Source organism: Eutrigla gurnardus (genome assembly GCF_963514095.1).
Source record: "Eutrigla gurnardus genome assembly, chromosome: 7".
Classification (NCBI taxonomy): Eukaryota; Metazoa; Chordata; class Actinopteri; order Perciformes; family Triglidae; genus Eutrigla; species Eutrigla gurnardus.
The window spans coordinates 1,382,815-1,404,332 of NC_139921.1; the positions used below are offsets into that span (position 1 = coordinate 1,382,815).

A 21,518-nucleotide genomic window follows, 5' to 3' on the forward strand; every position below is an offset into this window, starting at 1 on the left:
ACGGGGACACTGTCCCCAGGAGAACGGCAATGTGGTTGTTTGACTTTCTTCATTATTACTGATCTGGAAAGCTGTCAGCTGATGGAAACTCAGCATAATTATTGGTGATGGTTTTGGAACGCCCTCTAGTGGACAGGAAGTAGAACAACCCACTGCCGCTAGTATAAGCCTGTAGTGTAGTTCATATTAAAGGAGAAATCCGGTCATTTTGACCCGATTTTCGTTGTCCCCAGGTAGGGCTGGGCGATATGGGAAAAAATCCCGATACGATATTTTTTTTCATATCAGTCGATATCGATATATATCACGATATATAAATCAAATTACTATTACGTGTGCTGTGTGCGTCAACCTAACTTGACGTGGCTCTATTCCAGCATGATTGGTTCGGTGCAGCGCTACTTAATTATGATTGGCTATTCTTACGCCAGGTTCACACTGGACGCGGAAGCTCCGCGAATAGACGCGTAGCGGAGCCCGCTTCCATTCGGCGCCCCTGTTAAGCTATGGTGTCGTTCACACTGGACGGGGAGCGCCGCGAATACGCGCGGCCCTCCCGCGCCGTGAAGCGATCGTTTCGGCGTCTGCTCTATTTTTTTGCGCGTGCCGCGAGTGAACGCGTCAATTCTGGCAGGAAATCACACGGAGAAACACGAAACAATCTGGTCAATTTTCAAAATAAAAGCAATTTTCAAAATAAAATACCGCGATTGACAAACGTGATCATATTTGTGTATCTCAACTCGCACTGGGAAACAGGAAGAGACAATACATTTAATAAATGTGAAGAGTAGATAAAAAAATGTGTATTTCAACGGTATATCTGCACTACTACTGTCTTCTACCATACACACTCTCTGTCTGTGTGTGTGTCCCTCTCTCTCTCGCTCTCTTTCTCTCGCTCAGAGAGAGAGAACGGATAAATACAAGACGTTTACAAACTTCTTGGTTACAGAAACATGGCGTATTAATTTTATGGGGTTTAATGGGAAAAAATAGCTCTGAATGAACAACAGCTGAGCTGAAGCGCTTGTCGACCGCCGCGGAGAAATAGGCGTCTGGTCTGAACGGGGGTGCGCGGATCTCTCGCGATTTTCGGCTCTGTCGTTGCAACTGAAATACCAGTTTAGTCTAGTGCAGGTGAGAGTTGGCAATGAAATACCAGTAGACATAATATCCGAATCTGAAGATCTTTTAATGCTGCAGCATGAGCCATCCGGCGCACTGCGCCGCGGCGCTTCCGCGTCCAGTGTGGACCAGGCGTTATGTCCGTCAAAACATGGACGAATGAATTCTATCGAAATTGTATCGAGCGTGTCTCATATTTCTATCGAGGAAAAGTTATTTCGCGATATGTATCTTTATCGTTTTATCGCCCAGCCCTATCCCCAGGGTCATCCCGACTTATTAGAAGCTAAAAACCCAAACGTTGCCTAGCCCGAGATCTGTACCTGCCTGGCAGCCTTCCAGACTCGCTCCAATGCTAACCCATAGGGGCAACTTTTATCTGCTTCTGGGCCTCAGAAAATAATTCCAAGACCTATGCAACACAGTGGGGTCTGTACGAGACACGATTCGTTTAGCTCAAATAGTGTGGCGAAATAAATATGTGTGTTTTTGCATGGAGTAACTCACCTCAAATCACCCGGTAGACATTAGCAGTAGATAGCCGAGAAAAGCTATCAGAAAAGCAGATACAAGTTGCCCCAATGGGTTAGCATTGGAGTGAGTCTGGAAGGCAGGTACAGATCTCGGGCTAGGCAACGTCAATTTTTTAGCTTCTAATAAGTCGGGATGACCCTGGGGACAACGAAAACGGGGTCAAAAATGACCGGATTTCTCCTTTAATAATAGGCTGAATTTGAGCATGAAATATTGTAATATAATTCAAATCTGTAAATAAATATGTAATGAAATTGGAATAGTATTATAGAGGTGACGGCTCGACAGAAGAGTGAAGGTCAGTGCGTTACTTGAAATGACCACCTACTACCTTCTTCTTTGTTCAGGTGTTGATGTGAGTCAGCGCTGAGTCATCCTGGAGAGAAGCTACTCACTCTGGGTCGGTGATGTTCCTCCAGCGGGACTTGACGGGTTTGGGAGGGGGGGCGCCCTGGTTCTCCCCCGGCGTGAACATGTCCGGGGGCAGCTTGACGTTCTGGTAGTCTTTGGCCAAGGTGAGGAGGGGGTCGCGGCTCGGGTGGCACTCCGGCAGCGACAGCCGCATGTCCGTGTCCTCCGCCTGGACAAGCACATCCACCACACACACTCAGAGTTCTGACACCGACAAAGCTACAGGAACCGTCCACACATCTTCACAACTACACTCCCATGGCGTTGAAGCGTGACTCACCTTCAGGCTGAAGCGGGTGTTGCAGGTGGTGGGAACAAACTCATTGAAAGGCAGAATGAAGTCTATATTGAGCGTCTCGCCACATGCTGCAAGGTACACTATAGGAGATCAATAAAGCAAATGATTAGTCCGCCCCGCTGTGGGATCAGGAGGAGGATGCACTGTATGCACAATAGATCATGACTTAATAGAGTGAGAGCACGGCATCATCCCGTTATCGGACGCTTTCACAGCTGGATTCATTTTATTCTTTGCATTGGTGCTAGTCCTAAACACAAATATAACAGTCATATCACACATGTTAACGGAACACTGCACTTCACATTAAAATCATTCAATGTTTCTCTTTATCGTCCCAGAATGATCTGCACATACCGCCTTAAATGAGCCAGTGATTAATGCTGTGGATAAACAGAATCTGGAGTAGATATGAAGAGCTCTTAATGAAACGTCTGACTGAAGGAACATTTCCAGTGATTCAACAGGCTCCACTTTAATGTCTTACTTTATGTTCAATTTGTGTGCAGCAAAAAGTGCATAAAAGTATGGAGAGACAGAAGATATTAAATCATGTTCATGTCTCCCCCGGGTTCCGATTTCATTTGGGCTAAAACAGTAATAACAATAAATAAAAGGACAAATATCAAAGATAGGATTTATTATTATTATTATTCTATTGAGTGTATGGTGATGTGCAGCAGGAGACCAGCCTTCTTACCGTTCTCCTGCTGCTTGGTGGAGCAGTCCACCCAGTTGTGCTGGTTTGCAGCCCAGATCATCTCAAACTGGTGGAAAAGGACCTTGAACTTCCAGGAATACGGCACAAAGGAGTAGATGTCCGGGGCGCTGTCACTCGCCCAGTCCTGGATCAAATCTGAAGAAGAGGAGGAACACCTTGACTTTTAAAACGCTGACCCCAGATGCACTGCGTGGTGTGCCGGAGGACTCACCGGTGAAGAAGTTCTTCTGGGCGTAGATGAAGTGGTAGGTGGCCTTGTACACCTCGATCTCACACTGCCAGGACTGAGGCATGTTCCACACCCGGGGGTAGCTGGCGATGACGTGGAACTGGAAGACAAACGGACATACGCATGTTCAGCGGCGGCTCCACGGAGAAGCAAGCAGCGATGTGAGGCGGACTTACAGCCAGCATCTCGGCCTCCAGCAGCGTCCGGTACTGCATGCTGCTGGTGGTGTCCACGTGCAGCAGCTGGCCCTTGATGGTGGGGGAGTAGCCTGAGAGAGAGAGGGAGAGGCCGTCAACCCTCCACACCCAGAGCCGGCCTCTGGAAACTACAACAGCTACGTACGCTAACTACGTTTCTGACGACTCAGAGGGAAGAGTTATTACATCATAGTGTGTGTGTGTGTGTGTGTGTGTGCCTTTCACATATCTGCAGAACCATTCATTCAAACTGCTGCACACTTGGTGGGCGTCCTGCTGGGACGTCGTTGGAGGTTCAATATGAATAGAGTTGACATGTAACAGCGGTCTGTGCAGCAGCTGTTCTTCATTCATCTGCACCGTGCTGACGAGGATGTGTGTTTTCCTGTCTTGAAGACAGTGGTGACACTCTGGCCTGACACACTCACCGTTCTCTCCCACAGTCATGGGGATGTTGACTTCCAGGTAGGAGCCGGCCCCGACATTCACATGGATGGCGTTGGTTTCCTACGGGGGATGAAGTGAGAGCCAACAGTTACACAGGCCTCGCTGCCTTAAAGGAAGTCACCTGATCTGTTCACTACAGTATGCAGCCTTCCCTCCCTCAAGCCAGCACATGTGTGTGGATGTTTAGTATGCACTTCCAGTGTTTCCCCTACCATTGTACAGGCCTGGCGGGGCCGCCAGTCCAAGGAGACCTGCCGCCAGGCTAAAAAAAAAATCAATACGCCAAAAATAAGCCACCTATCAATTCATTCATAAATCAATAATCATTTACATTAGGAGCGCCTCCGCGCAGCACAGTAGACTTGCTCCGCAAGACGCGCGGCCGCAACAATCCTCGCCGCGCGCTCCCGCTACGTTCTTCTTCGTGTACTTTACGCGCTTGATGTTGTTCTGATGCCGCTCCGCCTCGTTAAACCACCACGATGTCTCTTTTAGGGCTGAACGATTTATCGTTTTCTGACCGAAATTGCGATTTCAGATAACGCGATCATGTGATCGCCAAAGCTGCGGTTTTTGCAGCGCTCCTGACTCACCCAGGATCTGTTGTCAACTATTTTACACATACATGCCGTCTCTCGACCATCCTGCCAAGCTCACCAATCAGAGTACTCGTGAACAGGTCACGCTAACCAATCAGTATTAACCTGCTCCGTATTTGTAATTAGTCATAAATTACTTCAACTGGACCAGAAGCGGAGTTAGGGGATTTAATCGCCAAGAAAAACAGCACGTCCGTCATTTGGGAGTATTTCTGGTTTGAGGCTGCAGACGTGCACCAGAAACAGGTACTGTGCAAAACCTGTCGCGCTAAAGTTGCAACATCCAGCGGAAACACAACCAATATATACTGGTGATATAATCTCCCGCGAGAGGGTGCATTTCACGGCAGGGGCGCTGATTACGGCACAACGCCGGCACTTGAAAAATCACCACAGACATTTGCATGACGCGTGCATGACGAAAAAGTCCGGTGACTATGATGATCAGGCCCACTGTAGCAAACAGACTACAATTACAGCATCTTTTGCCAGTGTAACTCGGTATGATAAGAGCAGCGGAAGACACCGGAAAGACGGATTTAAAAACCTCCTCCGCACGCTGGACAGATATACGATTCCCTCCCGCTCCGACTTCTAACAGGTTGCCGTCCCACAGCTATACGCGGAGGGTAAAGAAAAAGTGGTAAGCCATAAATGAATGACCCACCTATTTTAATGTCTGACATATTTTTTAGAAGGGTCATTTTATTTCAATAACAGTTTTTGTATTTGATTTACAATTAAATTATTACAGTTAAGGATTTTTGCACATTTTAAGACAGTCAAAGATGGCTCTTTTAGTTCATTTGTAATAACTGCCATTGGTCAAGGACTTTAAAGAATGAACATGCATGTTTCTTGTTCTTGTAAATTCATTTGGAAGCAATTTTTTACTTTAGTTTTCATCCTTGCATTAGAGTAATAGCATTCAATGTTTTAATGTTACTGTACATTGTGAATATTGCACTGAAGCTTGATTTGAAGGAAATCGTGAATCAAATCGAAATCGCAATATCTGTCAGAAAAATCGCAATTAGATCTTTTCCTAAAATCGTTCAGCCCTAGTCTCTTCCTACTTTGAAAACACGGAAAGTTGATACTGTATTTTGATAAGTTGTTGCACTCTTCAGACTCGTGGTGTGAGCGGAACCGGACCGGTGCCGGAACCGGACCGGTGCATTTATAAGAAAAATGCCGCTGTGTCTCCGTCCAAAATCCGCTTTCCTCGCGCTGCCTGCTCGCACAGATCCGCTCGTGCGCACATTCGAGCGTTGTCGAGAAATATATGCAGAGACGGCGCTCCTTAAAACAACATCAAGCCATGCGTGTGTAGTATTAGGACGTGATGACGTATGTACAACCGGCTAACGGGCCAAAGCCCGTTTGGGCTGGAGCAGTGTGAATGCAAAGCGGCGGGGGACCCTCCTGGGGCAATCGTGCCGAGGCACGCTACTGATCGCGCCCTTAGGCAGCCTATGTTAATAAAATAAGGATTGTTTTTGATAAGCTGTGGAACTCTGAGTTAACCTATTTCTACCTGAATTTCTATGAACTATTAGGCTGTTGAGTAAACCTATAACTTATATTTTACTTGATAAAATAAGACAATATATGCACTCATATATCGTTATAGTGTTTTACAGTATCTGTAGCTATTAATGTGATGCTCATCATTTTCCAGACATATTTTTCCGGCCCATAATTTTGCATCATTTCCATCAACCGGCACCTTAATAAGTCACTCTCTCCTTGAATCCTTGAAAACCTTGAATACACTCTGGTTGAACAAAAATGTTGAATGTAAATATAATAATTGCAGAATTGCAGACTGCTTGCTGTGCCACCTGACTTAATCCAACCAATACACCATCCCACGCGTCTCGTCTGTTTAGGGGTTTTCGGCGGGAACCACCGGGCCTGAAATAATTCTAGGGGAAACACTGACTTCACTGCTCCATGATGAAACATCTAAAAAGCATGACAGATGAACCGACGGTGGATAACATGACGAGGCATGAAGAGAAGGGAGCATCGGGAGGAGGAAAGATGGCTGAGATTAGCCAGAAACAAGAGTCACCCTGTTCTTGGTGAACAGCAGGTCGATGGTGGCGTCGGCGATGATGTTCATGCGGAGCTCGAAGGCCTGGATCTGCCGGGGTTTCCCCGGCTCGGCCACCTCGGTGACCTTCATGGCCTGGTAGTCGGCCGGCAGGAAGAACTTCCACAGGCAGTCCCTGAGGAAAACGCAGTCAGGACCTCAAGGTCTGAATCACCAACATGAGATGAGGGTCTGGTCCAGTTTGATCCGGGATCAGGACTCACCTCTGCCGGTCTGCCCAGGGCCCGTAGTTGAAGTCGGTTCCTTTTCCACAGACGATGTCCAGACCCCAACATGGAGGCAGGTCCTGGAGCTTATCACCCTCACTGCATGTATCTGCCTCCTCCCCACCCTCCTGATCCACAGGTACCGGACCTGGACACACAGTAATACAACACACACACACACACACACACACACACACACACACAGTAACTAAACACACCACCAGTGCTGGCATTGCAGTACTTTTCCTGTCTGTGATATAGGCCTGTACAATGGTAGGGGAAACACTGATATATATATATTTAAGTAAATAATCATCCATATATTTTTCATATATATATATATATATATATATATATATATATATATATATACACACACACACACACACATATACATACATTTACATTTAGATGTAAATATATTCATGTCAGCTATACAATTTAATCGTAACATATTCAGCAAATGTTTATACATGCACACTGTGGAGTCATCCTCGATAGCAAAATACAACATGTCCCTGTGTGTGTGTGTGTGTGTGTGTTGTGTGTGTTGTATTACTGTGTGTTGTATTACTGTGTGTTGTGTGTGTGTTGTATTACTGTGTGTGTGTGTGTGTGTGTGTGTGTGTGTGTGTGTGTGTGTGTGTGTGTGTGTGTGTGTGTGTGTGTGTTCCATGTGTGTTTGTGCTCCTGTGTGTGTGTGTGTGTGTGTTGTGTGTGTGTTGCATTACTGTGTGTGTGTGAGTGTGTACCGGGTTCGTCCTGGTAATAGTAGATGTCAACATCGTTGGACTGCATGACCACGAAGCCTTCCCCCATCAGTCTGGGAGGTCTACAGAGATACAGAAGAGACACTTTACAGACAGATCAACTCCAGGGTGCAGTCGAATAGTCTTCTTCTCTTAGGAAGGTTCCTAACTGAAGAAGTGACCCGGAAGTAAACAAGTGGCCGCCATGATAAGAGCTGTTCGGATTCTCTAAATGCATAGGAAAGGAGCTCCAATGCTTCCTTTCAGAGCTCCTTTAGCATAGGATGCAACGGACCTTCCTATGCGATAGGAAAGGAGATTACGCCGACCCACAATTCTTTGCAAAAGCAACTTTTAAAGTGCCGCACACCTCGGCCGTTCATGAAAACAAACGATATGTGCATTTACATATTTAATAGGGGTGTAACGGTACATGTATTTGTATTGAACCGTTTCGGTACGGGGTGCTCGGTTCGGAACGGAGGCGTACCGAACGAGTTTCCATACGGACATATTAAGTAGAGAACCTGTTGACGTATTTGAAACGGCACCACCCCCACGTGAACATCGCTACAACGAGGAGAAAGACGAGCGTAACGAGCGTTAGTGCAAACACAGCTCCCCACCGCATTTAAACAGCCTCTCCCTGCCCTGTTCAATTTTGCACATCAGATGGAGAAAAGATTTGTTTTTAAAAAAAGTCTGTTATTTTTATTTATTTTAATCTGAGCCTTATTCATGTTATTTAATCTGAGCAACAACTTGAAACTATTTAGTGTTGCAACTGTCCAATCTTGCACATCAGATGGAGAAATTTTTTTAAAGAAACAGTCTGTTATTTTTATTTATTTTTATTTTTTAAATAAATATTTTAAATACTTGTATTTATATTTTTGAGCAGCATTCTAGCTCCAGTGCATGTTCCTACTGTTAAAAGCACAAAAGTAATAAACAACTAGCACATTTATATTTTGCATTTTGTTTTCTTACTGTACCGAAAATGAACCGAACCGTGACCTCAAAACCGAGGTACGTACCGAACCGAGATTTTTGTGTACCGTTACACCCCTAATATTTAACAATGACTTTCATGCAGACATATAGTAATTGGAATAGTGTTGATAAATGTGTGGATGACATCATCTACTCTCGACGTGGAGACACTTTTATAAGTTCTTCAGAGGCTGCAGTTTATATGGACTCTCCAGGCACACAGGGATGTTGTTTCATTCAGCTGAAGTGCAGATAAATGCTTTATGTCATCCCTGCTTTTAAAGTAATACAGTTAAAGCTGCCAGTAAAATAAGAGATGACTCATCCAAACGTTCTGCCAACACTGTGGGCTTCATAATTCAGACGTATGCAGCCTCACGTTTATTCTCTATCCAAAGCTACTGCGTTTCAGAAGGCTGCCACTCCGACTCTCCAGGTTAAAAACAGCCATTAAATGCAGTAAACACACCTGAATGTTTGAGCAGATAAACTCCAATGAAACGGTGAATGTAGAATTAGAAAGCTCATTTTCATATTCACACAAACAAGCAGAGTAATAAAGAGTCCTCTCTGCTCCTCTGTGTGTTTAACACCAAACACAACGCAGGACAGACGGGAGGAGAGGGAGCTGAGCACACAATCATCATCTCCCGCTTTATACCTGATCAACACATCGAACACTGTATCTCTGCTGAATGCTCTTCAGGGAGATACAGTGTTACTACTTTATAAGTCTGCTTCTTCAGGGAAGAGCATCATCTCCAAACACAAGTGGAAAATCATGCTTTCAAGTTCAGAAATCCTCCTTCTCCAAAGTCATATTCAAGCACTTTTCAAGCACTTCAAGGTGCATTTCCATGCTTTTCCAGCCCCTTCCAGCTGTGGTAAACTCCATCTTTGTATCAATCCAATGGTCAGTATTCAGTCTACTTATTATGTCACTTGTTCATCACATTAAATGATATGTTATTGTCCTCTAAACAACCAACATGATGTTTGGAGACAGCTTTTTACAGAAGGACCACAAATGAAAGGAAAACTAATTCCACTAACAGATCCACAGAAATATAATCACCAACTATTTTCATCATCTGTTCATCATCAAAAGGCATTTTTCATAAAGAAATGTCAGAAAATGCTGTTTTCAGTCCCTCAGATATGGAGATCTTCTTTCCTCTGTTCTATCATAGATGTCATCACATAGAACACACATTTATAGACCTTTATTCTACATCCAAGCACTTTTCACACCTTGTAAACACCACACTAAAATGTTTTCAAGGCACCAGCATTATGAACCCTGGAATCATTCAATGCAATGTTATACATTATTGAATATAATTCTTGTACATGAACGTGACTGGAAGCTCCAGCCGATGACGGTGTGGGATTCTACAGCTGACTTAAAGGAAAAGGGGGAGGGGCTTGGACTTACTCGTCGTTCTGCATGCCGAGGTAGCGCGGACTGGGAACCAGCATGACGCGCACGTTCTCCAGCACGCCCTTGACGATGTGCATGTACTGGTCCAGGTGGCTGGACGGAGGCTTGGTGGCGTACGTCAGGACGGCGTCCTCGAAGTTCACACACAGCGTTTGGGGGAGGTAGTGGTTCCCGAACGCCAAGCGGCCCTAGGGGGGGAACGCACGCTCAGCATCACTCAGGACTCACATCCCACACAACCCCGGTGCTGCTGCTCACCGTGCTGATGTTCACTTTGATGACAGGGATGAGGGATCGCCATGACGACGCGTGGTCTGGACTCTCTGCTTTGATGTTCACACTACGCAGACACAAGAAGAACATTTCCAGTCATCACAGCTGGTTTGGCTGCAGTGGGAGATGACGAGCTCTCCTCTTGTATGTATTTAAATCTCATTGTATCAGCATTAACGACGTGGCTGCACCTCTCCAGTGGCTTGTCTCGGTCCTCCCGTCCCTTCTCCTCCTCCTTCCTGGGCGTGAGGAGGGTGGGGTCCAGGCCGAAGGTCTCCTGCAGGCGGGCGTAGAGGCCGGTGCGGTTGTACACGTGGAACTCGAAGCCGTTTACGGTCACGTAAAGCCGGGTCTCTGCCTTGGGGTCTGGGGACGAGAGGGGACGGTGTTTCCTTCCATGACTGGAGCATTACAGGTGGACGGATATGCTTTTAGATTAGCCTAGATTTGATATCTCAGGGGTCACTATCTTTATTACACACAAGTTCTGCATTATTAAATATCTATGATGGGATATCTACACGACGACATGTTTTCATATCATATAACGGAACGTGTTTTAGTGCTTTGTGCAGCCGGCCCAGGCTGAGGACGAACGTCTACACACCGTGCTGTTTCTGTTTGGGGTTATACATCTTCCACCAGCGAAATATGAGGAAGCCATCTTGTATCCTGTAACACAAATATATCCGTCAGTAAGAACGCTATGGGATTATATTATATAAAGAAACCAGCTGTGAGATTATATTATATATAGAAACCAGCTGTGAGATTATATTACATATAGAAACCAGCTGTGAGATTATATTACATATAGTAACCAGCTGTGAGATTATATTACATATAGAAACCAGCTGTGAGATTATATTACATATAGTAACCAGCTGTGAGATTATATTACATATAGAAACCAGCTGTGAGATTATATTATATATAGAAACCAGCTGTGAGATTATATTACATATAGTAACCAGCTGTGAGATTATATTACATATAGAAACCAGCTGTGAGATTATATTACATATAGAAACCAGCTGTGAGATTATATTACATATAGAAACCAGTTGTGAGATTATATTATATATAGAAACCAGCTGTGAGATTATATTATATATAGAAACCAGCTGTGAGATTATATTATATATAGAAACCAGCTGTGAGATTATATTACATATAGAAACCAGCTGTGAGATTATATTATATATAGAAACCAGCTGTGAGATTATATTACATATAGAAACCAGCTGTGAGATTATATTATATATAGAAACCAGCTGTGAGATTATATTATATATAGAAACCAGCTGTGAGATTATATTATATATAGAAACCAGCTGTGAGATTATATTACATAGTAACCAGCTGTGAGATTATATATAGAAACCAGCTGTGAGATTATATTATATATAGAAACCAGCTGTGAGATTATATTACATAGTAACCAGCTGTGAGATTATATTACAGGGTAACCAGCTGTGAGATTATATTACATATAGAAACCAGCTGTGAGATTATATTATATATAGAAACCAGCTGTGAGGTTATATTATATATAGAAACCAGCTGTGAGATTATATTACATATAGAAACCAGCTGTGAGATTACATAGTAACCAGCTGTGAGATTATATTACAGAGTAACCAGCTGTGAGATTACATAGTAACCAGCTGTGAGATTATATTACAGAGTAACCAGCTGTGAGATTATATTACAGAGTAACCAGCTGTGAGATTACATAGTAACCAGCTGTGAGATTATATTACAGAGTAACCAGCTGTGAGATTACATAGAAACCAGCTGTGAGATTATATTACAGAGTAACCAGCTGTGAGATTACATAGAAACCAGCTGTGAGATTATATTACAGAGTAACCAGCTGTGAGATTATATTACAGAGTAACCAGCTGTGAGATTACATAGTAACCAGCTGTGAGATTATATTACAGAGTAACCAGCTGTGAGATTACATAGAAACCAGCTGTGAGATTATATTACAGAGTAACCAGCTGTGAGATTACATTACAGAGTAACCAGCTGTGAGATTACATAGAAACCAGCTGTGAGATTATATTACATAGAAACCAGCTGTGAGATTATATTACAGAGTAACCAGCTGTGAGATTATATTACAGAGTAACCAGCTGTGAGATTACATAGAAACCAGCTGTGAGATTATATTACATAGAAACCAGCTGTGAGATTATATTACAGAGTAACCAGCTGTGAGATTATATTACAGAGTAACCAGCTGTGAGATTATATTACAGAGTAACCAGCTGTGAGATTATATTACAGAGTAACCAGCTGTGAGATTACATAGTAACCAGCTGTGAGATTATATTACAGAGTAACCAGCTGTGAGATTATATTACAGAGTAACCAGCTGTGAGATTATATTACAGAGTAACCAGCTGTGAGATTATATTACAGAGTAACCAGCTGTGAGATTATATTACAGAGTAACCAGCTGTGAGATTATATTACAGAGTAACCAGCTGTGAGATTACATAGTAACCAGCTGTGAGATTATATTACATAGACAGACACAGGTTACCTGATGGACATGTCCTGGTTGATGAAGTAGACGTCTCTGAACATGACCTTCCCCGACAGCACAGAGAAGGAGAAGGAGCCTGTGGTGCGTTCAAACACATTTGGTGTTACGGACGCCAAAGAGTGCAACATTTCCATAAATAACAGTAGAAGTGGATAATAAAGTTATATCATTATAATCTCCAGAAGCAAGCGTACAAGTGTGGGATTTGTTTGCCGGTGTGAAATCAAGGCAACAAACCAGCTAATAAGAATGTAATTTTAATCATTTAAAGAAATCATCTTAATTAGATCTAAGAGAGGAAGCGTTTCATGGTCAGTGCAGTGAAGTCAAGAAGCGCCTTCAGACGCACTGAAACCCTCTGAACACATTACAACGGCTGTCTGTAGACGGAAAATTCAAAACGGCATCGTTCTCGTTTTATTTCCAAACCTTAGTGCATGCACATGTTTGAAAATGCCAGTCCCAGACAGAGGAAGCACCTCCCTAGAGACAGGAGGAAGGAGGTTTCACAATAACACAAACTATCTCAGCACTCGAGGCGGCGTGTGTTCTGTGAGTCAAAAGGGCTGTTTTTGTTCATGTAGTCTGGTGTGAGCGTACACAGATATGGAACGGCTTCAGTTGAAGGCAAAGTAAAGCCAGAGTTGTTTATTGGCTCTGCTGACTCTGTAGCAACACGAGTTGGCAAAGAGACGGAGGCGTGCTCATTAAAATTAAACGCTGCTTTGCTATTTACTCATAAGCCGTCGGCTGCAGGTCTCCGTCAACACACACTGCTGTGGATCATTTACGACCAACACGAGTCAACATCAATCCGACACGCTTCCGGCTGGGTCAACTTGTCCTGGGTGGTATTACGGAGCAGAGGGTCAGACCTGGAACGGATTTCAAACACACTGGCCTTATGGCCTCGCTTTATGAATGAGGTTGTGTGACTTTAGGAATTCAATCTGGTTGGTTTCAGTTTTCAGGCTGGAGATCTTCAGTGAGGGGAGCCGGCATCATCAGATATTCAGCAGGTACCGCCTTGAACTGGAAGCATTGGCAGTGGTCCTCCTCCTCCTCCTCCTCCTCCTCCTCCTCCCCCCCCCCCCCCCTCCCCCCCTCCTCCTCCTCCTCCTCCCCCCCTCCCCCCCCCCTCCTCCTCTCCTGAACTCACCGATGTGGATGTAGCCATCCTTGTAGAGGCGGTTGATGATGAGGGTGAGGATCAGGCCGATGTTGCGGGAGTTGTAGTACGTTAAATAGATGATCCATCCACAGGACAGAATGGTGGCTGGAACACAAGCGCAGTACATCAAATACTACAAACTACAACAAAAACTACCATACCTGGAGTACGTTGTTTGTGAACCCAACAGTCAGGCTTTTAAAGAGGATCACAAATGCAGAAAAATGACTCGTATTTTCAGGTGAAGGAACGTATTAATGAATGAGATATTTCAGCTAACAGCTGCCTCTAAATGCACACGCGTTGTACAGAAAAACATGATCCATGTAGTGAATGAGCGTACTATCAAACAGCTGCTGCACATCTGGCTTGTTGTTGTGTGAACGTGTTCATATCTTTATCCACAGAGAGCTGCAGCTGGACTCTAACAGGAAACTACCATTTATAATCACAATTCAACAATAACACAGATGGACTGATCTTTCATGGAGAGGTGTTTAAATACATTAAGTACTTTACAGACTTTCATCATACTTTATGTCAGCTCAATGCAACAAACTTCTGTTCATTTAACAACTCGGCACATCAAAACAAGGCATTATAAACGGATACCTAAATAATTACTACTGCCACCGATTATCAAACGTCTCCATATTTGTATGGCCTCGTTTTTATCACATCATTAACAAGGAGCATGAAAGCCATAGAAGTTAATGTATCACTCGTATTCATTCAGAGGGACGGAGATTTCTCATCACTCCTCCAGATAGTCGAGATTATATCTGCAGGATAGCGTGTTACCAAAACTGGTCTGTAGGTTGTCTGATCTGTGTGTGTGTGTGTGTGTGTGTGTGTGTGCCTGTGTGACTCACCAACCAGCAGCCAGATGAAGTTGGAGTTGTGCTTGTTCAGGAAGTTGTCCAGGTCCACGAAGCTGGGGAAGGTGCTCTCATTGTTCTTGCCGACATGCCCGTCCATGGCTGCAGGCTCTCAGGCTGGTTCCTACAACTGGACACACATCAGCTCACTTACAGCATGATGTTTAAGGAAGGAGGACGGCATGTAGCATCACATGTAACATTATAATGCACAAACTGGTTTCCAGGAGGATGAATCATATTAAAATGGAAAATTAACACAAATCTAAATCTTACACATATCTACCATGGTGATGGTATAAACATTCAGTCGTGCCAGCACAGTGCAGCTGCAGGGATGTAAGCGTAGCCTCAGCCTTGTACCGTAGCATCAGGGTGTGAATCTTTGGCTTCACAGCCATCCCATGCAAGGACACATGTTTTTATTATTGGAACGATTCGATGTAACTAAACATCAACTCGTCTGTACTAGGGCTGAGTGATTTTATCGATTCTGCGATATAAATCGATATTTTGTTTCCACAGAAAGTATACATTTTTTAGCCACGAGTATCGATACATTAAGTCCCATTCAAATCCCCCTGGCACTCTGCTCGCTGCGCCGAGAGACGGCCGCGCAGGATCGCGGCGCTACGCGTCTGGTCTGAACTGCACTATCGGTTAACAAAGGCGCCGAAAGGAAGCGTGCTTCGTTCGCGGTGCTTCAGCGGCCGCCCGGTTCACGCCGGCATGACGCCAGGTTCACACCAGCTGCTGCAAAGCGTCACGGCCACGAAAATCACACATGATCCGCTGCCCCCCAGTTCAGACCAGACACGTATTTCTCTGCGACGGTCGACAAGTGCTTCTGCTCAGCTGTTATTCATTCAGAGCTATTTTTTTCATCGTGGGTAAGTAAATAACCTCATGAAATTAATAAACTGCCAGATGGTTTTCCAATTGAATTCTTTAAGAAATTTTCAGACAAACTATCACCACTTTTGCTTAACATGTTTAATGAGTCATTGGCCCAAGGAACCCTACCTCAAACCCTTACAATGGCATCAGTTACTCTGCTGTTAAAACCTGGGAAGGACGCAGATGCATGTGGATCTTATCGACCAATATCTCTTCTAAATGCAGATTATAAAATATTGGCGAAGGCCTTGGCTATGCGGCTGGAAACAGTTATACACCAGATCATCTCCGATGATCAAACTGGTTTTATTAGCAATCGCCACTCATTCAGTAATATCCGCCGCCTGCTCAATGTTATTTATTCACCTGCATCTGAAGAGGTTCCAGAGATGGTTATCTCTTTAGATGCGGAGAAAGCATTCGATAGGGTGGAATGGTCATATTTGTTTAGGGTCTTGGAGAACTTTGGTTTTGGTCACCAATTTGTGTCATGGGTTAAACTTTTGTATTCGTCTCCCAAAGCTTCAGTCATTACAAATAGATTGAATTCGGAATATTTTAATTTACATAGAGGTACCCGCCAAGGCTGCCCTTTAAGCCCGTTACTTTTTGCTTTGGCGATTGAACCATTGTCACTTGCTCTTAAAACCTCACCAAACATTAGTGGTATTCTTAGATGGGGCACTGAGCATAAAGCTTCTCTTTATGCTGACGATTTATTGGTTTATATTTCTGACCCAGCTAAGTCTGCCCAGGCATTAATAGAAATTCTTAGACAATTTGGGCCATTTTCCGGATATAAATTGAATTTTGCAAAAAGTGAATGTTTCCCTTTAAACAATTTGGCTACTGAAACCCCAGAAATGCAACTGCCATTTCATAAATGTAATTCTGAATTTAAATACCTGGGTATTTATATCACTCGGAAATATGAACATTTGTATGATAGGAATTTTTCTCCATTATTGACTAAGATTAAGGGAGACTTTGACAGATGGAAAACTATATATTTCTCACTAGCAGGCAGGGTTAACGCTATTAAGATGAACATTCTACCACGCTTTTTGTATTTGTTCCAATGTCTGCCACTCTTCTTGCCTAAACTCTTTTTTACTACTTTAGATAAGCTCATTACAGGCTTTTTGTGGGGCAATGACCTACCGAGGATAAATAAAGTGATGTTGCTGAGACATCGCACTCAAGGAGGTCTCTCTCTTCCCAATTTTAGATTTTACTACTGGGCTGCAAATATACAGAAAATAATGTACTGGATTAAATTCCCTCAAATTAACTGGTGTCGAATTGAGGCTAATTCGTGCCCCTCTTGCTCCCTTGTATCGTTGGCGACCTCTAGTCTCCCCCTTTCCCCAAGACAATACTCATCCAGCCCTATAGTAATGACAACATTGAAAATCTTATCCCAGTTCCGCAAAAGATTTAACCTCTCAGCTGCGTCTAGTCTAACTCCTATTCATAATAGTCACCTCTTTCTTCCCTCTAGACTGGATCATGCATTCAATTTATGGCTTGAAAACGGCATTATTAACATTGGTCAATTATATATAGGTGGGGTTTTTGGAAGCTCCGGAGATGTATTTGTGAAATATAATATCCCTCGAAACCATCTGTTTCGTTATTTCCAGGTACGGCAATTTGCCAAATCTCTAAACCCTAGTTTTCCTAACTTACCCCAGGAATCATTATATGAAACAATCTTGGATTCACCACCAAAGCTTAAAGGTTGTATATCCAGAATATATCAGATTATTAACTCAGCTGCTGAGACTAATATTGTCAAGATTAAGGGAGATTGGGAAAAAGAGTTGGGAGTGAGTCTATCAGAATCATTTTGGAATCAAGCTTTAACCAGAGTGAATAAGAGTTCATCATGCTCACGCTTAAGCATAATACAGTTTAAGGTACTGCATCGCTTACACTACTGTAATTCCAAACTCTCAAAGATTTACCCAAATGTACAAGATAGCTGCAATCGATGTCGTAATTCACCTGCAGATCTTACGCACATGTTTTGGTCCTGCCCACAATTGGTAGACTACTGGAATGGCATATTTAAATTCCTTTCCGATTCCTTGAACCTAAACCTTCAACCCAATGCCTCTATGTGTATATTTGGTACAGACTCTGATAAAGATCCAAACTTAAACAACAAACATAAAAATGCTATTGCTTTCTCAACCCTCCTAGCGCGTAGGAGAATTCTGATGGACTGGAAATCGCCCCGATCCCCAAGTTGTACTGTGTGGGTGAAGGATCTTATGTTCTTTTTAAAATTAGAAAAAATTAAGTTCTCGCTTCGGGGTCAACCTGACAAATTTGGTTCTACTTGGGGCCCAATTATACATCACTTCGACAAATTGAAAAGTCTCCCGGAAGACTTGTAGCTTAGGACCTTTCCCATCCAGCCTTCCTTTAATTTACTATAATAATCACAGTTATTATTATTTCTTATTTATTTTATTTTATTTTGACTTTATTCTTAAATGATCTTTTATTATTATTTAATCACTAACATGCCCTCTTGTACTCTATTGTTGTTGTTTTTTGCTTTGTTTGTGCTCTGTACTTGGGTCACTGTTTGTCATCTGGGGTAGTGTGTATGTTCACCATTGGGGGAGGGGGGGGGGGGGGGGGGGAGGTTTTGGGGTGTTAAAAAAAAGGGATTTTTTTTTTTTTCATTCATTTGTATTCTGCAAGTGTTACATGCACATTGTTAGGCTGGGTGAACCCTGCCTGAACTTCCGGGAAATTTGGATTTTGCTCGGCAGTTTAGGCTGGACACCCTCAGGCTTACTTTCGCTGTTACATTGCCAGAATCTTTGGCTCCAATCAGAAACGGCCATTCTCTCCTGGCACGCTATTGGCCGGTGACGTGACAATGACGAAACATAATGGGCATCGTTCATTTGAACGATGCCCATTGATCCCGCCTCTTGAGCAGTAGAAACAAAGCGCAGCTTCCCCAGACTAATGTTCAATCTTAAAAGATTGACCTTAGTATGGTGAAAACCAGACTAGCACATTGTGTGATATACATTGTATTGTTATACTTTTTCATTCACAATAAAAAACACTAAAGAAGAAATTAATAAACTGCATCGGCTCGGCCCACAGTGCTCAGCAGCAGAGAGGTGACGAGACTAGAGCCGAGCTGTATTGTGTAGTGGAGAGGGGCCAACACACGCTATGCGCTATTACACACACACGCGCGATCGTCCTCTCAAATGCGGCTGCGTCTCTCCAGGTCACTGTGTGAGAGAAAGAAAAGCTCTGACTTGCTTGGGCAGACGTTGTTTGGTGTCACCCGCTGAAATTTAAATATCTAGCCCACCTTCAAAAAAAGTACGCACAGTGCGTACAGGATTCCGGCTGGCGGCGCCACTGTGTGTGTGTGTGTGCTTTGTAAGTTACAGTTTGCACTTCAATAAATGTAACTTATTTTCTCACCACATATTTGATTTATTTTGTCCAGCATTTGCAAGCTGGAGACTCTCTGTCCAGTCAGAGCCATATATTGTGTAATTGATTCTTTCAGTTGATATTAATTCAATCCAAGTAAATGGAACACTCACAAGATGTCACCAAAATCACACTGTACCTTTTAAATCTTTCAGAAAATGATGTAAGTGTATCGAATTATATCGAATCGTATCGTATCGTTGACTGAATATCGTGAGTTATATCGTATCATGAGCTGAATATCGAATATCGTATCGTATCGTGAGATTAGTGTATCGCTACAGCCCTAGTCTGTACCCGGGCTTCAGCTGAGCCCAGGTTAGAATGAAACCTTCTACGTGTGATCATGTGATTCTGACATGTGTGGTGGACTGTGTTTCTACAGGGATTATTTCATGCTGTGAGTGTGTGTGTGTGTGTGTGTGTGTGTGTGTGTGTGTGTGTGATCCCAGGCAGGCCGTGCTGAGGATTCAATGAATACTGTTACGTGCACTCAGACTCACAAACACAAATCCTCATCTAATCCAACTTAAATGATGTTGGCTGTAAAATCCACTCAGAAGTAACCACAGCGGCACAGAAAACCCTTGTTGTAAATGTGCCTTTTAACCCACATTCAAAGACACGGCGTCTGTGACTAACACGCTGGAATCTCTAAGCATCTAATCCTGAAAAACGCTCATTCATGTGGTCGACTTTGTTTGTGTTGGGGTTTTGAAATCTGGAGCACTTTTACTTCACCTAAATTTAACGTAGTGTGTGCTAGGGATGCAACGGTTCTCAGTATATTGAACCGTATGGTACGCCATGCACGCTTCAATATGCACGTGTGAATTGAGCCATTTTCGGTTTTGCAATAAAATGTCACGTTTTCACATTTCCATCCTTATTCTCTCTGCATTGGCTACGTCGGAGATTTAGAGGAGTACTTGAACGCAGCATGTTTTCAACATCCTGGAAGCAGGACGGCTGAGCAGTAACACGTCAGTTAAAACAGTTTCTCTCGTTGCCTTCCAACAAGCCCATTCTACCGGTGCAGAAAACACAAGAACACAAGTGCAGTGGGACGATTATTTCTAAAGACGTGCAGCCCTTTCCGTAGTTGTTGTTGTCGTTTTGTCACCCAATCAAAACGCTCGATCCACGCTTTTCAGCACTAACGTAATTCCCGACTTCTTTTAGAACAACAGACATCAACGTGGAACTAAAGCACAGAGCGTAATACTAGTTGGACCTCTAACAGAGAGTTATCTCACTGTGACGCCCGCTATATGTCGGAGATGAAGAGCCTCCAGACCGTCCCCTGTATGAACGTCATGTATAGACTACTGAAGTACAGGTATGTTTATTTACAACACTGACTTTATGTTTAATGGTATTTATATTTACAACACTGACTTTATGTTTAATGGTATTTATATTTACAACACTGACTTTATGTTAACAGGTATGTTTATTTACAACACTGACTTTATGTTAACAGGTATTTATATTTACAACACTGACTTTATGTTTAATGGTATTTATATTTACAACACTGACTTTATGTTTAATGGTATTTATATTTACAACACTGACTTTATGTTAACAGGTATGTTTATTTACAACACTGACTTTATGTTAACAGGTATTTATATTTACAACACTGACTTTATGTTTAATGGTATTTATATTTACAACACTGACTTTATGTTTAATGGTATTTATATTTACAACACTGACTTTATGTTAACAGGTATGTTTATTTACAACACTGACTTTATGTATACTGGTATGTTTATTTAAAACACTGACTTTATGTTAACGGGTATATTTATTTACAACACTGACTTTATGTTAACAGGTATATTTATTTACAACACTGACTTTATGTTAACAGGTATATTTATTTACAACACTGACTTTATGTATACTGGTATGTTTATTTAAAACACTGACTTTATGTTAACGGGTATATTTATTTAAAACACTGACTTTATGTTAACTGGTATATTTATTTAAAACACTGACTTTATGTTAACTGGTATATTTATTTAAAACACTGACTTTATGTTTAATGGTATTTATATTTACAACACTGACTTTATGTTAACAGGTATGTTTATTTACAACACTGACTTTATGTTTAATGGTATTTATATTTACAACACTGACTTTATGTTTAATGGTATTTATATTTACAACACTGACTTT

The 21,518-nt window shown here is 42.7% G+C and overlaps 1 protein-coding gene across 6 annotated transcripts in view; it reads right to left on the reverse strand.

Annotated features, from left to right (window-relative positions):
- kiaa1109 (KIAA1109) overlaps window positions 1-21,518 on the reverse strand; it is an 82,726-nt gene that overhangs the window by 58,899 nt on the left and 2,309 nt on the right. For all 6 annotated transcript variants that reach the window (XM_084014091.1, XM_084014087.1, XM_084014088.1 and 3 more), the window contains exons 2-17: window positions 14,946-15,081; window positions 14,062-14,178; window positions 12,900-12,978; window positions 10,953-11,017; window positions 10,537-10,711; window positions 10,331-10,412; window positions 10,067-10,260; window positions 7,642-7,721; window positions 6,887-7,037; window positions 6,642-6,798; window positions 3,947-4,025; window positions 3,498-3,589; window positions 3,304-3,421; window positions 3,072-3,227; window positions 2,354-2,451; window positions 2,058-2,242 (exon numbers count right to left, since the gene is read on the reverse strand). In XM_084014091.1, the coding sequence (XP_083870217.1) occupies window positions 2,058-2,242; window positions 2,354-2,451; window positions 3,072-3,227; window positions 3,304-3,421; window positions 3,498-3,589; window positions 3,947-4,025; window positions 6,642-6,798; window positions 6,887-7,037; window positions 7,642-7,721; window positions 10,067-10,260; window positions 10,331-10,412; window positions 10,537-10,711; window positions 10,953-11,017; window positions 12,900-12,978; window positions 14,062-14,178; window positions 14,946-15,051 (1,934 nt within the window). In that variant the 5' untranslated portion in view covers window positions 15,052-15,081. The remainder of the gene's footprint in view (window positions 1-2,057; window positions 2,243-2,353; window positions 2,452-3,071; window positions 3,228-3,303; window positions 3,422-3,497; window positions 3,590-3,946; window positions 4,026-6,641; window positions 6,799-6,886; window positions 7,038-7,641; window positions 7,722-10,066; window positions 10,261-10,330; window positions 10,413-10,536; window positions 10,712-10,952; window positions 11,018-12,899; window positions 12,979-14,061; window positions 14,179-14,945; window positions 15,082-21,518) is intronic.